This window comes from Drosophila nasuta, chromosome 3 (genome assembly GCF_023558535.2).
Source record: "Drosophila nasuta strain 15112-1781.00 chromosome 3, ASM2355853v1, whole genome shotgun sequence".
Classification (NCBI taxonomy): Eukaryota; Metazoa; Arthropoda; class Insecta; order Diptera; family Drosophilidae; genus Drosophila; species Drosophila nasuta.
This window is the reverse complement of record NC_083457.1, coordinates 44,330,437-44,349,033: the sequence shown is the minus strand read 5'-3', so window position 1 is coordinate 44,349,033 and position 18,597 is coordinate 44,330,437. Positions and strand designations below refer to the sequence as shown.

The 18,597-nt window shown below is 36.9% G+C and overlaps 1 protein-coding gene, 1 long non-coding RNA gene and 4 other non-coding genes across 8 annotated transcripts; 1 reads left to right on the top strand and 5 right to left on the bottom strand.

Moving 5' to 3' along the window:
• Positions 1–1,014: 1,014 nt before the first annotated feature.
• On the top strand, positions 1,015–18,587 carry LOC132788491 (bestrophin homolog 1). 3 transcript variants are annotated; one of them, XM_060795930.1, is made up of 12 exons: positions 1,015–1,172; positions 5,071–5,452; positions 6,949–7,059; positions 7,113–7,299; positions 7,358–7,726; positions 8,483–8,611; positions 9,964–10,071; positions 13,200–13,439; positions 13,501–13,852; positions 16,877–16,969; positions 17,035–17,322; positions 17,386–18,587. In XM_060795930.1, the coding sequence occupies exons 2-12, from the start codon at positions 5,382–5,384 to the stop codon at positions 18,015–18,017; spliced, it is 2,580 nt and encodes an 859-aa protein (XP_060651913.1). In that variant the 5' UTR covers positions 1,015–1,172; positions 5,071–5,381; the 3' UTR covers positions 18,018–18,587. The 3 variants fall into 3 exon arrangements, with proteins under 3 accessions (XP_060651913.1, XP_060651915.1, XP_060651914.1); XM_060795932.1 differs by having other exon boundaries at positions 1,020–1,172; positions 5,074–5,452; XM_060795931.1 differs by lacking the exon at positions 1,015–1,172 and adding an exon at positions 1,229–1,521.
• Positions 7,757–7,828, bottom strand: Trnac-gca (transfer RNA cysteine (anticodon GCA)). The gene has a single exon. It is a non-coding gene; the product is annotated as a tRNA-Cys (tRNA).
• Trnac-gca (transfer RNA cysteine (anticodon GCA)) lies at positions 8,096–8,167 on the bottom strand. Its single transcript has one exon. It is a non-coding gene; the product is annotated as a tRNA-Cys (tRNA).
• Trnac-gca (transfer RNA cysteine (anticodon GCA)) lies at positions 10,294–10,365 on the bottom strand. The gene has a single exon. It is a non-coding gene; the product is annotated as a tRNA-Cys (tRNA).
• Positions 10,663–10,734, bottom strand: Trnac-gca (transfer RNA cysteine (anticodon GCA)). Its single transcript has one exon. It is a non-coding gene; the product is annotated as a tRNA-Cys (tRNA).
• On the bottom strand, positions 14,706–16,334 carry LOC132788493 (uncharacterized). The gene is made up of 2 exons (XR_009632631.1): positions 16,261–16,334; positions 14,706–16,125 (listed from the first exon to the last, which is right to left on the bottom strand). It is a non-coding gene; the product is annotated as an uncharacterized LOC132788493 (long non-coding RNA).
• Positions 18,588–18,597: the final 10 nt, after the last annotated feature.

The following is an 18,597-nucleotide window of genomic DNA, read 5'->3' as shown; positions in this document are numbered from 1 at the left end:
GTTATACATTTTTAAAACTATTAGCTTGTGTGTTAAGAACAGAAATTAAATATTATCACTCTCCAAGCAAAGTAGTTAATATCTGATGATCTAATGAAATAAAGAAAATATTCCAGAAGAGGAAATGTATAATATTTTGTAAAATATAAGGAAACATACTTTATTTACTTTTTTTACTTTGCATAAGGCATTAAAACATTAATTGAAAATGTACTTTTTAGCTAAAAATAATAAATAATAAACAAATAATGCGAAACAATTAATATGAAACAAACTTGAATACTCAAAACTGTTAAAACTCATATTTTATTTCTATAATTATAAGAAATTATTTCACTAAAATAGTTTGCTAAGTATTTATTTAAATTAAAGTTCTTTGATGCCGTATCAAAGAGAAGATCTTAAATAATTTTAAACAAACGACAATACGAAAAATTGTTTAACATATTCATTTACAATAAGCGGAAAATTATCTTTTATATGTACATTGAATATACATAAGTTCCAATTTAGCTGCGTCATTTAAAGTATAGTTCATCGGGCATTTATCACACTCTGCAGCCCTGGCTTAAAGCGCAACTTTGCCACGCTTTGGCTTCTCTAGCGCTCCCTCACTCAATGCATTTCTCTCTCTATCGCTCTCTCTCTCTCTCTTTTTGTCTGCTTTCCACTCTCGCGCTCTTTTTGAAACTTGGCCTTTGTCTGCTGACCAAGTTGAAACGTTCTCTCACTCTCGGCCGATCTCTGACTTACAAATCAGCTGATGTCCAAGCCAGAAGCCCCAAGCCAAAAGCATAAAGCACATTCGGCAATTACGCTCTCTCGCTCTCTCTCTCGGTAACTATTGCTCTCTGTACACGCACACTGCAAGCTATGAGAGCTGACAGCCACTATGCTGCCTCTACCTTTGCCTCTACCTGTTGCCAACACAGTTTTTTGTTGTCTTTTGCTTTTATTTTTTTTTTACCGAGTTTCGACGCTGAAAAAATGTGAGTTAAGAGCAGACGGCGCTCAGTCTTGGAGCGCAGTTTAGTTGAGTTTAGCGTGCTGTCTGGTTGTGTCCGGCAAAAGCAACGGCAACGGCATCGGCATCGGAATCGGAATTGATATCGGCATCGGCATCGGCATCGGAACGAGCTGAGGCAGCGATAAACCCGTCGGGTGCCCCGTCGGTATGTTACAAAGCTAAACCTAACGCCGCTTTGGCAGCTCCAAAAACTACAAAAAAACTCTCGTTGTTCACTCGCCACCGCGTTGATCGTGCGGAACAATCAACCCAGCTCCGAAAAATACAACAACAACAAGACACAGACGTGTATAATCAACAAATAAAATGTCTAAGCACAAGTGTGTTATGTACATCATACAACAAATGTTTATAAATAATGTGAAACACAAGTGCATTTAGTGACTAAACTGAATTCAGAAATACAAACATCAAATTGAACTGCAAAGAAGATCTCGCTTAAAGTCAGTTCATCAGATACACGCATCGGATAGATACGTGTATCTATTGGCTTGGTGAGTGCGAGTTTGAGCTTCAGCTTGTATCTATGTACGTGTATCTGCATCTGTATCTGTTAGCGCGTGTCTAGAGCTCTCGTCTCGTTTGGCTCTTCGTCTCTTAGGTGTCGCTTGGCACACATACACACACACACACACACACACACTGAGAAATGTGCAACTTCTCCAAATTTGGTTGCAATTTTTCAATTGAAAAATGTTAAATGAGTTCTCGACAAGTGACATCAGAGAGAGAGACTCGAGATAAAGCAATCAATTACGCAATTACACAATCGATCGAGTAAACAATAAAAATAATCCATAAATTTGCGGAAAAGTGCACGTAAATAATACATGAAATTTTATAAATGGAAATCATTAAAACAAATTACAAAACAATAAACAAAATGCATTTGGCAATCATTAATTACGATTTTATTCACTCGTCTGATTAGCATCATTAATCATATCAAATTCAAATCATTGTAACAAGAAAATATTCCAAAATAGTTGCCAATTAAATATAGTATAAAAAAATAAGCAACCACAAATTAAACGACTATTTACAAGTTTAGATTTCAATAATATAATGATCACGTTAATTTTCAATAATTAAGCCAAATTAATACCTCGAAAAAAATGCGTTTAAATAGCATTAACGATTTTATGGAAAATACGAGTAACAAACAATGCAAACAAACAACAACGACCTATCATAAACAAGTATCTAACATACAATCTTTTTTATTGTGTGCTAATGAAGTTGAAAACTCCCACTGTCCGAAGCTCAATTTGAAGCCCAGAACGGGCTTAAGAAAAGTGCAAGTGTGCAGGTTTGCTTCGTCGATTCGAGTGGGGAGAAGAAGAAGCCACAAAGAAACGTCAAGAATGCTCGATTAGGAAATACCTCTTAATATTTGCTAGACAATTAACATGAAATATTCATCAGCCATAACTTGCTAAATATCGAAAGCATTGTCAACTAAATATCCTCTTTAATTCAATGCTAAATTCTTGTGCAATGCATCACAATATTTAATATCAAATATAGGTTAAATTGAAATTGACTCATTGAATAAACAAATTGTAAACATGTTAAAAGCGCTTGCGTCAAAGAAAGTGAAAAGCGCGTAATGGATTTGTATAAAAATCAACAACAAACAACGTTGTCAACGCTGAAGACCATGACCAATATATCTTCACTTGATGATGAAGTTGATGGGGGCGACACGTCGTATACGCAATTTCCTTTATACAATTGCAATTTCAGTGCGCTCAGTATTTTTATCTCAACCTACGAGTATTGTTGAGATCTGTCACAAGATTGCGATGCTGTCTTAGATACGTGTGTGTGTTTATATCTAACATATCTTCTTGGGACAGTTCTTGGCTTCGGTTATCTTTTGGCCGCATCGTGGGGTCATCATTGGTTACACTTTTTGTTTTATTTCTATGCAAACAGATAAGCTGTAAAACTGCTGGCAAACTAATCTATTAGTTGTGAATTGTGTACTCGGCACGTGCTTGGCCCCTAAAATAAAGTCGTAAAAAAATGTATTCTCCGACCTGCAAATATTGCTTATTATTTTAATAATTCTATGGAAGTGTGTCAAGGGGACAATGCTGTCGGAATAAGCGGGTGGCTTGAGCTTAAGCTAATGATTAAAACACTCCCGAAGTCCGGAGAAGTGCAATTAACCTACAGCGTGACTATGCGAGAGAGTACTTAGAAAAAGCCATTCAAGATGCAATTCATGGGCATCATCATGGGCATGGGTGGAGAGCCAACTAACCGGTTAGTTAGTACGAGTTATTCAAATCTTCTCGCATACATTTTCCCCCCGATTTAACATTTAGTAAATCGTAGTCGAAGTCGAAGTCGTTGTTGCGATTCTGTCAACGTTTGTTGTTTATAAACGAAATTAACGCGCTTAAGTGAAAATTTAGCGCCCTCTTCACATGTGGGGAACTTGTTTCTCAGCAATCTCTACTCCCCATATATATACAATACTTGGTCCGATCGACAGTTTATAAATATTTTATGCAAATACTTGGGACTCGACTCGAGTGTGGATATAGTCGTAACTGTAGGGCAACTGGTTTTGCATCCCACCCCAGACAGATATTCTACAGATATCAGCGAAAAAATAAAACGAAATGAGGAAAAAAATAAATAAACCATTCAATCATTCCATCCCAAGCGAATTCGCTCAATTAATCAAACTAAAATATCTTTAATCAAGCAAAAAGCCATGCGAAACGGCAACAATGCTGACTTGGCACAAAAAAATAACGAAAAATAAAAAAAAAAAACATAAATATAGTAAGAAATAAAAGCAACAAGCAATTTTCGGCAATCTCAAGGTTTTTTCGCCGTAAACACTTAAAGAGAATACAACAACAAACACGTGTGTCCCATATTAAAGCCAGTCTAAAGTGATTACGTCCGTGTGTGTGTGTGTGTGTGGTTGTGTTTTTGTGTTGTTGGGGAAATCCTGGTTGATCTTAAAGTGCGAAGATAAAAACAAGAAGACCCTCAAGGGCTACAAGTGAACAGCAAACAAAAAATCCCCAGCATCAAAAAGTAATTCGATTTTGCGGTCGTATTACAACATTGCCGAAAACAAAAAACTTCAAAATGAATAAGCCAAAAAAATAAAATATATAAAAATTTATATAATAATAAATAATCCAAAAAATGAAGCACAATAAAAATATATGAAAATTAATGTAATAAAATAAAATATAAAAAGTAGTCAAATACAATTTTTGCAAACTCGATAATATAAACTGAAAAAACAAAACTTAAAAATTAATAAAAAAAAAAAATAGATATGAAAGCAGTAAAATATAATTTTTATAATTTGATATATTCCTACAAAATAAAATTGATAGTGAATAAAGTAAAATAGCAAACAAAATAAAGAATAAATAACAAAATTGAATATAAAGAAAGAAATAGTAAAATAATATTTAGATAATTTTATTCTTTTATTTTATAAATTGGAAAATTATAATAAAACAAAATAAAATTTAGAAAAATGTTCAAAATGAAAATGGCTAAAAACTTTAAAACATTTACTAACTGAATTTATATAGCAGACAATTACAATAATTGTTTACAATTGCTTAAACAACGAAAGATAAATTCTGTAATAAATATAAAGTGATTGCTAATAAATTAAATTGTTACAAAAAGGAAAAACAACTTACATAAATTTCACCAAAAGTGCATTAAATTAAATCGCATGTAAAAATAATTCAAATGAAAGACAAAAACAACAGCAAAAGCAATAACAACAATTTACAACAACAAGAACAACAATAACAATAAAATAAAATCCAACGCCAACGAACACTTGGGAAACGTGTTGGAATTTAAGTTTAGCTATTTTTTTCTGATGTCGTTGTCGTTGTTGTAGAGTTGTAGAGTTGTTGTTGTACTTTGTTGCTGTCGATTGTTGTTTGCAGTGTATTTGCATGAGTTGCACTTGTGTTGGTGAATAATTTTACAGTTATCTGAACGTGTGTCGCGATCGTCGCGCTCTCACTTATTGTTCATTTCAGAAGAAGAAGGAGAAGGAGAAGTCGACGAATTCACCTGCGTTAACAAAACTACAACAACAACTACGAGTGACTGCAACGGGGGGAGAGAGAGAGAGAGGGAGAGAGGAGAAGAGAGCGCTGTCGTCAATGCGGCGACGACGACGTCGACTTCGATGCCGCGCTGTCAATGTCGCGAAGCCGAACTAAATTCGCGCTCAATGAATGACGCCCAACTTAGCCTCGCCAAAAACAAAATGAAAACAAACTGAACTACATAAAACAACAACTACAGCAACTAGTAAAATCTAACTAAAGTATAGTAGACAACAACAATGACCGTCTCATATGCTGGCGAAGTGCCAAATGGCAGCAGCTTTGGCTGCTTCTGGAAAATCCTCTGGAAGTGAGTATATATAATACTTATGTATAAAGTAGAAAAGATCTGCATAGAAACGCCAACGTCTGTCTGGGCAATTTTCGCATTAGTCATGAGTGTTTGTCCGAGTAATTAACATCACATATGAGTACAACTCTGAGTACAATACACAGTTACAGTCCACAGTGCACACACACACACACACACTCAGATATTTTTTAGTTTCCAGTAGCCAGCGACTATCCCAGTCAAGTGCCCATTGCCAGTAGTTTGTTGTTTTGTTTTCTACTAGTTACATTTTTACTTTTTTTAAGCTCGCATTAATTGTTTCTAAAGTGCAGTCACTCGTAACCAAAACAGCGAGCGGTCAACTCTCGTTTGTTTTCAACTATAGCGAGTAGCGAGTAAAAGACAAAAAGAAATCTACGATCTATAAATAGTATTACTATACTATACAACCTATATACTTAGTAAACAAATCGACAAAATGTAAACAATTTACTTCACAGTTGTTTCGATCTTATATTATTACCATTTGTGTAAACATTGTGCTTAAACAATATTTGCAACGCGTAAAAAAAATCTGATAATTACATTTTGCAATAGGGAGTTATCTAATAAATCCATCAACAAAAGCTCATTAAAAATTTCTATAAATTACATTTTCAACAAATTTTTTTGTTATCTACTTCAATGGGGAATCGAATTCGGATTCAACTAGTTCCGAGTAACTTTTTTTCTGTTATATTTTTAGCTGACTGTAAACAGAGAAATTTTAATTTTTAATTATTCACTGTCGGACGTTTAACGATTTCACTTTTATACTTTTGTACATTTTGTGCATTATTAACCTGTTTTTCAGCTTAAAAGTTACATAAAAAAATATATACAATGTTGATCGTAGAATTATAAATTTTCTTTAGAACAAAACGAAAAAATATAACTACTCTTTAATTAGCTTCACGTGTAGTACTTTAGTTGAGGAATGCTTAAAAGCCACTTAAATTCATTAGGAACTCAGCAGATTGGCATAGAACATATGATATTATTATTAATAATAATGATAATACCCCATATTATACAATACTAATCACGCATCGTGCAACCCAAATATTATTAACATAAAGACCTTGGATGAGAGATGAGACAAAGACCCCAATAAGCCGCAATTCCAGTTTCATTCTCTCAATCAAAACACGCAGCTTGGAGGTTATACAGATCATTAGATGTTCAGATAGTATCATATCACACAAAAGCAAAAACAAACGAAAAACCCCACCAAATACATTGGAGCTGTCATGAAAAAAAAAAAAACAAATAAAGTCGCAGAACTAGCGACCCATTAAACTCTAAAATATTTTGAAAAGAATTTGAATAAGCGATATGCGACTGATTTGAGTTAAGGAAATAGATACCTGTTGTCTATCTGTCAGCTGGGAAATTACAAGTCCCCAAGCTATAAATTATATTTAATAATCTCTTAATCGTGCATCTCTATTTTCTGTTTATGTTTCGTTTCGCAGATGGCGCGGCAGCGTTTACAAATTAGTTTGGCGTGAATTAGTCGCCTATCTGTGTTTATATTTAACCATTAATGTCGTCTACAGATTTGCTCTGACTCCCAGTCAGCAATCGTAAGTATTAACTAGACTTTATTTGATAGATATATGAACTATTTGCTTTGCAGTCTATTTCTTAAAGTAAGAACTTATTTTGGCCTACAAATGGAGAGCATACCCATGTCCTTTGTGCTGGGCTTCTATGTGAATCTCGTGGTCAAACGTTGGTGGGAGCAATATCGTCTTTTGCCCTGGCCCGACACGTTGGCCCTGTTTATCAGCGCCGCCATTCCAAACTCCACAGGTGGTGTTAACGTAAGTGGTTCCACTTTAATTACAACGCTTCACTAATTCATCTCTCTCTCTCATACAGAACGAAACGGGTCGCCTAATGAGGCGTAATATAATGCGTTACATGGTCCTGGCTTATGTCATCACCCTGCAACGAATTTCACTGCGTGTCAAGCGTCGCTTCCCCACCACACAGCATCTCGTGGATGCGGGCTTAATGCACGAATCCGAGATGAAAATCTTCGAGGCCATGAACCAGAAGAGTCCCATGTCCAAGTATTGGATGCCGCTCGTCTGGGCCACCAACATAATCAATCGAGCCCGCAAGGATGGCCTCATTGCTTCCGATCATATTGTGCAAACGATTCTAGTTGAGTTGTCGGACATCCGACGTCGCTTGGGCGGTCTTATTGGCTACGATACGGTCTGTGTGCCATTGGTCTACACTCAGGTGAGTTGAAGTATGGAAAAAATATAACCTAGGGGGCACCCGGAATCGAACCAGGGACCAGTCGATCTGCAATCGAATGCTCTACCGCTGAGCTATGCCCCCGAGATGAATTCATCACTACGAATTGCGATTTTTAGTCACAAACTGCCTCTCTGCTTCTTTCTCCTCTGCCAAAATGTGCGAATTCAACAGCACCAAATGAATATTCCAAAAAATATTAAGATATTCCGAAGGCTTTACTTGGCATATCGTTCTACTACTACCTTCAATTTGTTCACTACTAGCGTCGTCATAGATTTCCTGTCAGCACATAGTTATAAAACCCTTTGTGGATGCTTTGTAGAGGAATTGTCGCAAAAAATATAACATAGGGGGCACCCGGAATCGAACCAGGGACAAGTCGATCTGCAATCGAATACTCTACCTCTGAGCTATGCCCCCAAGATGAAATAAAGCCTCCGAATTGTGCTTTTGAATCACACACTCGCTCTCTGCTTCTTTCTTCTCTGCTGCACAGATGTGTGACTCACAAGGTTATGTCTGACTAAATCAACATTCAAATACCCTGTAGCAAACAATTATGTATTTAGCTGATAAGCAGACACTTTTTTCTCAATGGTCTATCACTTAAATCAAGTCCGAATTTCATCATAATTTGCTAGCAGTTAATCGACCCGTTGCATGAATCACTCTTTCAGCTGTTGTTTGTTTTTGTTTCTGGCACTTTTATTAAATTTCTTTGAATTACTTTTTCAGGTGGTTACCCTCGTGCTCTATACGTATTTCGTGGCCGCTCTGATGGGTCGTCAGATGTTGCCCAATGTTTTGGATAGCAAGGGACGCGAGGATCCCGATTTGTATTTTCCATTATTTACCATATTACAGGTGAGCCAGTCAAACAATAATAATAATAATAAAAATAAGAAATGCAAATATGCATATGAATAATTTGCACGTTTTGCATTATTTGTCATAAATCATAGACATTTTCACGTCTCGCCGTTTTGCAAAAACATTACAAACAAGTAAGAAAGCTAGTCGAGTGTGTTCGACTGTGAGATACCCCGATATACATTTTTTGCCGACACAAAAGTATTTCTGCAATAACTTCCACAATTTTTATCTGATCGCAACCAACTTTTCAGAAATCACAGTTATTATAGTTATTATTGTATGTACCAAAATTCGCAGCTCTAGCTTTAAAATTACGCTTGTTATTCGATTTTTGTTGATTTGCGAGGGCGGAAGTGGGCGTGGAAAAAATTTGAAACAAACTTTATCTGCGTGCAAACATAACAAATTTTGTCGAAAAAAAAAAATAGTTCTATCTCTTATATTCTCTGAGATCCAGTGTTTCATACGGACAGACGGACAGGCAGGCGGACAGACAGACGGACAGACAGACATGGCTAGACCGTCTGAGCTGTTGACGTTGATTTAAGAATATATACACTTTATAGGGTCGGAGATGCCTCCTGTACTCTGTTACTACATTTCCTGCCGGCACAAAATTATAATACCCTTCTACCCTATGGGTAGCGGGTATAAAAATTGTGGTTTTTTGGATCATTAACGCAACTGAAATTGAAACTAAAACAGAAATTGAAACGCCAAATGAGTTAGAGGGAAGGTGGTAGGGAAGGGTAGACAATGGGTCGCTACCGCTAAACGCGTAATAACGATATGCATAATATATATATAGTAAAAGATATCTGGGCATATCGAGAGACCGAGATATACCTTACTCACTGCAGTCGGTTGGCTTTTTGCGGTTTTTGCCCCGAGTCGAAGGCAGATTTCAAGTGTTTTGCGTTATGTAAACGACTCGGAAAGAGTCACGTTCACGTTCGAAATAATAAATTGGCATTTTCGCTTTTGTGTTTTTGACGATGGCATTTTTTCGCCTCAGATAAAAATCAGCGACAAGTGTTTTTCAACCATGTTTAGGAGCTGTCATTAATAACTGTTAATTTCATTTTGCTACCTACGATGTGAGACAGTAACAGCCACAAAAGCAAATATCACAAAAGACCAAACTACAAAACAGAGAAAAAAAAAGTGAATGGAAAATCATTCGATGTGCAACTCATATGAATACTCACTACCAGCGAGTTTGCTCGCACTCACATCACTCACGATTGTGCAATCTATTTGCGTTTAATTAATTCCATTTAATTACAATTTTATTTTCTCTCCTCTCCCATGATCATCTTATGATCTTATCATTGAATTCACAGTTCGTTTTCTATGTGGGCTGGCTGAAAGTCGCCGAGGTGCTAATTAATCCCTTTGGCGAAGATGACGACGATATCGAATTGAACTGGCTCATTGATCGCCACATTAAGGTGAGTTTATAACACTTTTTCCAGAGAATCGCTTAGTGAACTACGAAAGTTATTCTTCTTAACCCGGAACTTAAGAATTGTTCTTCTGTCTGAACGAACAAGAGAATAGTATAACCAATTGCAGTAGAGTTTACTTGTTAGTCAATCGTTAATATACTTGGCAAATACTCACATGCTGTGCTCAAATATGGCAATGATCGAATTCAAAAAGTATTACCACCAAGGGGGCACCCGGAATCGAACCAGGGACAAGTCGAACTGCAATCGAATACTCTACCTCTGAGCTATGCCCCCCGAGATGAATTATTCACTCCAAACTGCGATCATGAACCACAAACTGCCTCTCTGCTTCTTTCTTATCTGCTCACAGCTGTGTGACTCAAAATATTAACAAAATCAGATGTGCGAATTCAACAGCAGCCAGTGCGGTATTCTTAAAATATACCAAATGAGTATTCCACAAAAAATTAAGATATACCGAAGGCTTTACTTGGTATATCGCTCTACTACTACTTTCAATATGTTCACTAGAGTCGTCATAGATTTCTTTGTGGAGGCTTTGAAGAGGAAATGTCGCAAAATATATAACTTAGGGGGCACCCGGAATCGAACCAGGGACAAGTCGATCTGCAATCGAATACTCTACCTCTGAGCTATACCCCCAAGATGAATTAAACCCTCCGAATTGCGCTTTTGAATCACAAACTCGCTCTCTGCTTCTTTCTCTTGTGACTCAATATAATAAGAGCACTATACAATTATATATTTGGATGTGGTCTATCAATTAAAACAAGTGCAAATATCATCATAATTTGCCAGCAGATCGAAACTAGGGAATTTATTGTGATTATATTAAAACAAAAAAAAAAGCTATTAGCATTATCATCTCAGCAGCTTCACTTAAACAGTCTGGAAGGCAGCAAAAAAGAAAAAGCCCAAAAGTAGAAACCGGAATTGTTTTAAATGAATGTCAAACTTCAGTCAATTTGATATTCAATGTGAATTGGCATATGCATTAACAAAAAATATTTTAATTAAAAATGTTCGCAAATGCGTTAAGTAAACAACGAAAATAGATGACTAGGGGTGTTACCCCCGCCCCGCCTCGCCTCAAGTTAAAATATCCAAGCTGTAATTACTCCGTAGACAAAAGCCAATAGATAACAACAGTTAGTTGGCAGTCATAATACTGTCAACATTCGTTGCAAATTTATTATCAACTAACATAACACACAAGTATTTAAATGTTTTTGTTGTTAGTTAGTTTTGCGGCCTGGACACTATATCAAATTGGGTTGCTTGACATATTCTTCGCAGTTGTTACGTGTGTGACTCAGCGAAACTTCTTGTGATCAAAGGAAGAAAACAATGTTGCCACGCGCTAAATATAACAGGCGTTAAATACTCAATGACAGTGGAGGTAAATTGTGACAGGTTTCGGCTACAACGACTTTGATTGCGCGCTTAAAATAAGCTTAGAAGTGCGAAAAGGGAACACAGAAGAGTTCTAACAGTTCGCTTAGAGCCGCCAACTTTTTGACAAAGTGCTGCCAACTTAATTGTAAATTTTGTAAAATAGTATGGTCACCTTGTGCCCAAGCGCTGCCAACTTGACGCTAGAGTGCTGCCAACTCAATTGTAGACAAGTAAACTGAACAATGAAATAGAACTTTATGTACAAAAAAGAAAATTAGAATTAGTCTGAGATAGAAAGTGTAAAATAGTATGGTCAACTTGGATAAATGTGAACATATTACTAGAGTGCTGTCAACTCAATTGCATCCTTAGGAAAAATTATCCCGAACAAAGTTTGTTAACTAAAACATGAAGTTTAATGTGAATTTTAAAGCTTAGAACAAATTGGTCACTCCTTAGCTACTTGCCACATTGAAGCTGCCAACTTGTCTTATTATTAAACTTATAAATCAAACGTTACCTAATAAAGTGGCTATTAAATGAATCTAAAAATAAACCTTGACAATCAATTCAATGATTGCAGCTTTTGATTTCCATAAAAATACTTTTATGGATGCAGTGTACTAAACCAAAGTTGCGCTTAAAATATTTACGATCTTGACCATATAACAGCTGAGATAGGAATTAGCGATCGCCTGCTCAGCTTATATTGAATTTTTGATCAGATAATATGAAATTCTGGCCATTTTATTTTAGGGAATAGACTAGTCTGCCTACTTCAATCAGTTGCAGTGCTTTGTTGGGGGATTTTGAGGTTTGTTTTGCAGTTTATTTTATTTTTTGTTGTGCAGCTTTTCGCATTGGGCTCTGAACTTGCTGCTGTGCGAGGAGGTTTTTGCATGTGTTGTACAATGTGTGTGTCTGTGTCTCTGTGTATCTCAGAGTTTTGGGGTCTGCTGCTGTTGCCGTTTGCTGTTGCTGGTTGCTTGCAATTATTTACAAAGCCAACGGCAGCAGCAACAACAACAGCAACAACAACTACAACACATTGGCAAAAGTAAATTGAAAACAGGTTTTCTGTTAAAAAACATTGAAACCTCTTTTGTAGAGCTTTTTTATCATTGAATGTATTTTGTTATTTTTTTTTTTTTACTTTTTCTGTAGCTGTGTTGTGATTTTGTTTTTGGTTTTTTCCTTTTTGTTATGATCAAGTTGGAAGCAGAGAGTTTTGCCTCGAGAATTTTAGGCACGGTTCAGAATGAAGAGAGGCGACGAAAACAAAAGAAGAGTTGTTTAGTTTTTTATGATCTGACGTTGAAACGTGACACTTGACAATGAGTGAAAAGATCATAAAATAGAGCAAAAATGATTGTTTTTCATTTTGTTTGGTCGTGGGTTGCGCTTAATTTGCATTATGGCATTATGAAACAATTAAAAGACATGAACAATTTCACTTTCTGGAGCGCGAGTGTGGGGGAGTGTGTGCATGTGTGTGTGTGTATGTGTGGTTCGATCGCCGCTCGTGTCTGTGATGTAATTAGGTTTTTCGCTTTTTATGTCCGCAGTGTGTTTTGTGGGTTTGTCGAGTGCCATCCCCGTCATCAGAAATGGCAAACACGTTCTCCACTCAACGATCGATCCACTTTCGATCTTTACGATTTTGTGGCATGCGCTAATTTCCATTTCCATTTTGATTTCAATTTCGATTACAGGCCGCCTACATGATTGTGGACGAGATGCACGAGGAGCACCCCGAGCTGCTGCGCGATCAATACTGGGAATGCGTAGTGCCCAAAGAATTGCCCTACACGCTGGCCTCCGAGCACTATCGACGCGATGAGCCCAAAGGATCCGCGGAGAAGTACAAGGTGAAGAAGGAGGATGCCATGTATGCCAACATTATACCAGGAGGCGGCAAACGCATGCTCAGCGATGATGTCTATGCGGATTATGTGAGTGGAAGCAATTCAAAATTGAATTCCCAACTAATCACTGACTCTTCCCTCATTGCAGGAGAGCGTGGACACGCCCATGGTGGAGCGACGCAAGAACAATTGGCTGGTGAGGCAGCTTTCACGCATGGGATCCATGCGCAGTCAGTCGACGGCTTATTCATCGGGAGGTTTGCCCTTCAATCGCAATCGCCTGAACTCAGTTTACTCTAGTCCCGAGTCAGGCATGCCGCTGTCCATACTGCAGCAGCAGCAACTGCAGCAACAACACCAACTGCAACAGCAGCAGCAACAACAGCAGCCTGGCTCACAGCAACAACAACAGCAGCAGCAGCAACAGAGCAAGCCGAGTCTCTATGAGAAGTTTGTGCATCGCAAATCGCTGCGTGCACAGCGTCAACTGATTAAGCAGAGTAAGTAGAGATCGATAGTGAATATAGATTACAACTTCAGTTATAAAATCAGTTTGTAGGACAGTGAATATATTTGCTTAGGCTGAGTTCTACATTGAATTTCCTTCAGCAACGCAAGAATAAGTTACGTAAGATCAGTTTTTAGTGTTGCGAATTCGTTAGTTACAATTCAACATACTTCAACTGCTTTAAATTGACATTTCTATGGCTATAATTTACTGGCTTCTCCCACTTGTTTATTAAGTAATTCGAAAGTCATGGAAATTTTCTTATGTAGGACGAAGTGTGAGGCTCTTAAGAGCGACTGCGGAAATCACCTTAACAATCGATTGTGTTTTAAGCAAAAAGGTGCACATTCATCTCTTCAAAATTAAATTTTTTGTTGTACTTTAAAGTAGCTTGTTTTTATAGCCACTATCAATTACACAAGATAAAGCACACACGAAACAAATGCATTTGTTAATAAGTTACACTGCATTTTGCATTGTTATTGATATTAATGCAAATATCTTCTAGAAGTAGTGCTAATCAACCTACTAAGTCTCTCGATGTATTGTAAGAACCTGAAAAACTTCTTTCACATATGATGTTTTCTTTCTTTTATAAATTTCAAAGTACTCAAATTACTCACATCGACGAAAAATCAAATTACAAACGTAATTTTATTTTATGTTCAAACAAACAGACAGAAGAAGGCATCTCCGACCACATAAAGTATATATATTCTTGATCAGCGTTAACAGTATACCGTATATGGATATACCATATATAGCCTTTGGTATATTTTAGTATTTTTTGGGCGCACTCGACTGAAAGCAACACTTACTTGTTAAATATATAAACAACATAAACATAATGTTTAAAGATTAGCACATTTGCATTATTTATTCTTAGTCATCATATTCATAATTTGATCCTCTGGAACGTGGATTTATGTCAGACATTATTTCTTGACACTCGGCTGGTTTTAAGCCGATGGCAAAAATTACTGCTGCTGCGAGATAAATAAACGATGTGAATTTCATTTTCTCTGATTTGATACTGTTTCGTATTACAGATTAACATTTTCCTAAATGTAAAAACAAATCCACATATTTCCGTAACGAAATAGCAAAATAAATCAACAATTTATTGGCAAATTGTATTATATGCGCTTATAGAGCAGATAAACTGTTTTTTAGAACTGGAGCGAATTACTAAAGCAATTTTTGTTTAATTTTATTATATGCAAACAAATTCGAAAGGTTCACAAAATTACAACATTTTTGTTACAGTTGATGGGTTGTCGAGTTGTCAGGACTAATCCCAAAAGTCAGGCCTCAATGTGGGTCCTTTGATGGGCCTCATAGTTGTCAGTTTTCTCCCACATTCAGCTGGCTGCAAGCCAAAAGCTAAAATGGCAACAGCCAGGAAATAGCCAAACGATGTTAACTGCATCTTTTCTGAATTAAAATTGTCAGTCCACATCATTGTCTTGAGGCTTTTATAGTTTAGCAAAATGTAAAAGCTGGTATTTGTGTTACGAATTGGCGAGTTAATTACATAAACTCCTTATTGGTATATCAAATTTGATTATATGGAATTGTATTACATTCGCTTATAGAGCAGATAAACTGTTTTTTAGAACTGGAGCGAATTACTAAAGCAATTTTTGTTTAATTTTATTATATGCAAACAAATTCGAAAGGTTCACAAAATTACAATATTTTTTTACGGTTTTTTGATGCGTTGTCGAGTTGTCAGGACTAATCCCAAAAGTCAGGCCTCAATGTGGGTTTTTTGATGGGTTTCATAGTTGTCAGTTTTCTCCCACATTCAGCTGGCTGCAAGCCAAAAGCTAAAATGGCAACAGCCAGGAAATAGCCAAACGATGTTAACTGCATCTTTTCTGAATTAAAATTGTCAGTCCACATCATTGCCTTGAGGCTTTTATAGTTTAGTAAAATGTAAAAGCTGACATTTGTGTAACGAATTGGCGAGTTAATTACATAAACTCCATATTGGTATATCAAATTTGATTATATGGATATTTCCAGAAGAGAGTCCACCGATCCAAAGCAGTTGCAGTAAATTCATTTCAAACATATACATTTAATTCTATATAAATTATTTATATTTAAAATTCTTTCACTTATTTTGATAGATCCATTCTTTTCATTGTCGATATAGTATCTAGTATTTTATCTTATAGATAAAATGATTTTATTTCTTTTAAAATGTTAATATTTTATATTTACTCGGAATTTTCGCACCGTAATTCGACTCATGTATGGCTAAATGCAAAAATAAAAAAAAAACAGAAAAGAAATAGTAAATATTTTAAAATTAAATAAATGGCAAAAGCGACTACGATCCATTAGCTTATAGGTACAAATAACTTAATGCAAAGAGACAACCTCAAAACTCACTTTTGCTTTTCGTCACGTAATCAACTCGGTCGATTTTCACAAAATGGATTCTTAATTATAGTGCTGTTGAATCACTACAAAAATATACAAAAATACTTTTATAGAAGTGTCGTTTAAATTTGTATTAGTTTATTATTATTGGAAAAGTCCATAAAAAAACACTAAATTATTAATCAGATAATTGTTTTCATAATTAAGACTGTACCAATAGAAACTCAGTGTTTTTTAGAAAATAAATTTAACAACATGGTAATTTTGTAAAGTTTATTAATGATTTATTCAAGTTTTGATAATGTAATGAGAAAGCGGATGTCCGTTGTGTCTTTGAAGACATTCGGCGAATTGGAAGTTAGACACCAAAAAGGCCGCAAGAAAAAGTAAATGTTTGTACTTCATTGTTTCTGAATTGAAATTGTTCTTGTGCTTGTTGGTTTTATAGTCAACAAGTTATATAAGATGGCATTTGCGTAAAAAATTCATTTTATTCGGTTATAATATTGTTTTGTTAGTCTTTTCTATAATTTTTCTTTTCTATGGTAGTAGTCTTGTTATTCTGTAGATAAAGTTGTTTGCAAGTAGTTTTCTCATATGTAAAACGCCTTTCCACCTCTCACAGATTCCAAGCTTAATGGGCTGAGCATCAATGTGGCCAAGACGCGACCGCGAATTCCCACGCCCGAGGTAACCAAGGATGGCAGCACTAACACAGGTAAGTGTTGTATCTAAACCTAAATCGCACACACAGCAAATGCAATTATGAATCGCACCCCGTAGCAAGCAGTGCCGTCATTATGGCTCCACAGCAGCTGAGCACGCAAAGCACTGGCGGCATGTATCCGTCGTATCACAGCACCACGAGCACAGCGGGTCAACTGGGCAACGATGGCACCAATAATCTGCACCAGGACAGCGGCCAGGTGCTGGGCACATTGCTGCTGTCGCCCATCAAAGAGATGGATAGCTCATCATCGAATAACACTCTGATTCCAGGGCATCCGGCAACAGCGGCGCTCGCCCAGGCTGTCATGCCCACTCGCTTGAAGGATGGCTTCACAGCGACCAGTAAGTGGCAATTGGAAATGCTTAAGTAGAACTCAACTAACTAAAGAATTCTCTTACTTTCAGCTATGCCCGCGGAGAGCAATATCACCACACTCTCCTTCCCCTTCACGGTGGCCACCAGCGGCCCTGGAGGCGAGACCATGCCCACTGGCACCCTGAGCATTCTGCCACTCACAGCCAATGCTCAGCTGCCGACAATTACGACAACAGCAAGTGGCTATGATCCCAACGATGTCATTACCACGATACCCGTCTCGTTGTCCATCCAACGTTCTCCCTCGAGTCTTTCGATCGTGGAGCTGACGGGCGTTGGCGGAGATGTTGGCGATGGTGGCCATCATCATCATCATAGCAGCGGCTCGAGTAATGGCAGTGGAGGTGGCATCACCACCACTGCCTTGTTGTCGGTGAAGCCATTGAATGGCCCCGCTAACAATATATCGCGCAACAATAGCTTCAATGTTAGCCTCAATCTGCAGGATGCGAATTTCTTGCGCTCCTCTGTGCGCTCGGCAGGACCCACAGATTCGCTGGATGCCACCGCCAGCTCAGCAACAATACCCATGCAACGTGGTGGCAACAACAAGGATTCGGCAGCACAGACAGCATCCACAGCAACAGCCACAGCCACCTCGGCGCCCTCAACACTGGCCAAACAGAAGCCAGAGCCGAAGCATGGAGAAGTCTATGTGTAACGATGATGATTACAATGTCGATAGCTTTTTAATTGAACAGAGCTTGTAGTTAGGAATTAAGCAATTTGGCGAATATTTAAAGCCACCCGGAACCATTTGAAAGATATTAAATTAGAGAAGAGTCGAGTTTGAAAAAAACAAACAAACACATTACTCGACCTAAGTCCGAGATATATTTTAAAATTTAATCACATGTCAGTCTTTAGTTGTTAATGGATTCCTATTCTAACGATCCATGTATATAATATATATCTACTTATACTAGTTGCTATTTGTGTTGCCTAATGCTAACTGAAATTTGAAACTTGTTTTTTTTTCGTGGCACTTGCCATAATAAGCTAGTTTTGTAAGCGAAATATATATGAGCAATTTTTATCAAAAATCCCTATCGTGTAAATAGAAAACCAACACAATATGTGATATGCGATTTGTAACAATTAAGTCTCGATAAATGTAAGCCGTGTATAATTCTGATATCAACATTATTGCTATTTTACATACATACATACTATTATTGCCTAAGCATTGTTTATAAATATCGAGTAGCAATAAAGAGAAATTAATCATTAAGGTCATGGCT

Coding starts and splice junctions, on each gene's coding strand:
- LOC132788491 (XM_060795930.1), top strand. CDS start 5,382: ATGACCGTCTCATATGCTGGCGAAGTGCCAAATGGCAGCAGCTTTGGC. Junction 5,453..6,948: donor TTCTGGAAAATCCTCTGGAA/GTGAGTATATAT, acceptor TTCGTTTCGCAG/ATGGCGCGGCAGCGTTTACA. Junction 13,440..13,500: donor ATGATGTCTATGCGGATTAT/GTGAGTGGAAGC, acceptor CCCTCATTGCAG/GAGAGCGTGGACACGCCCAT.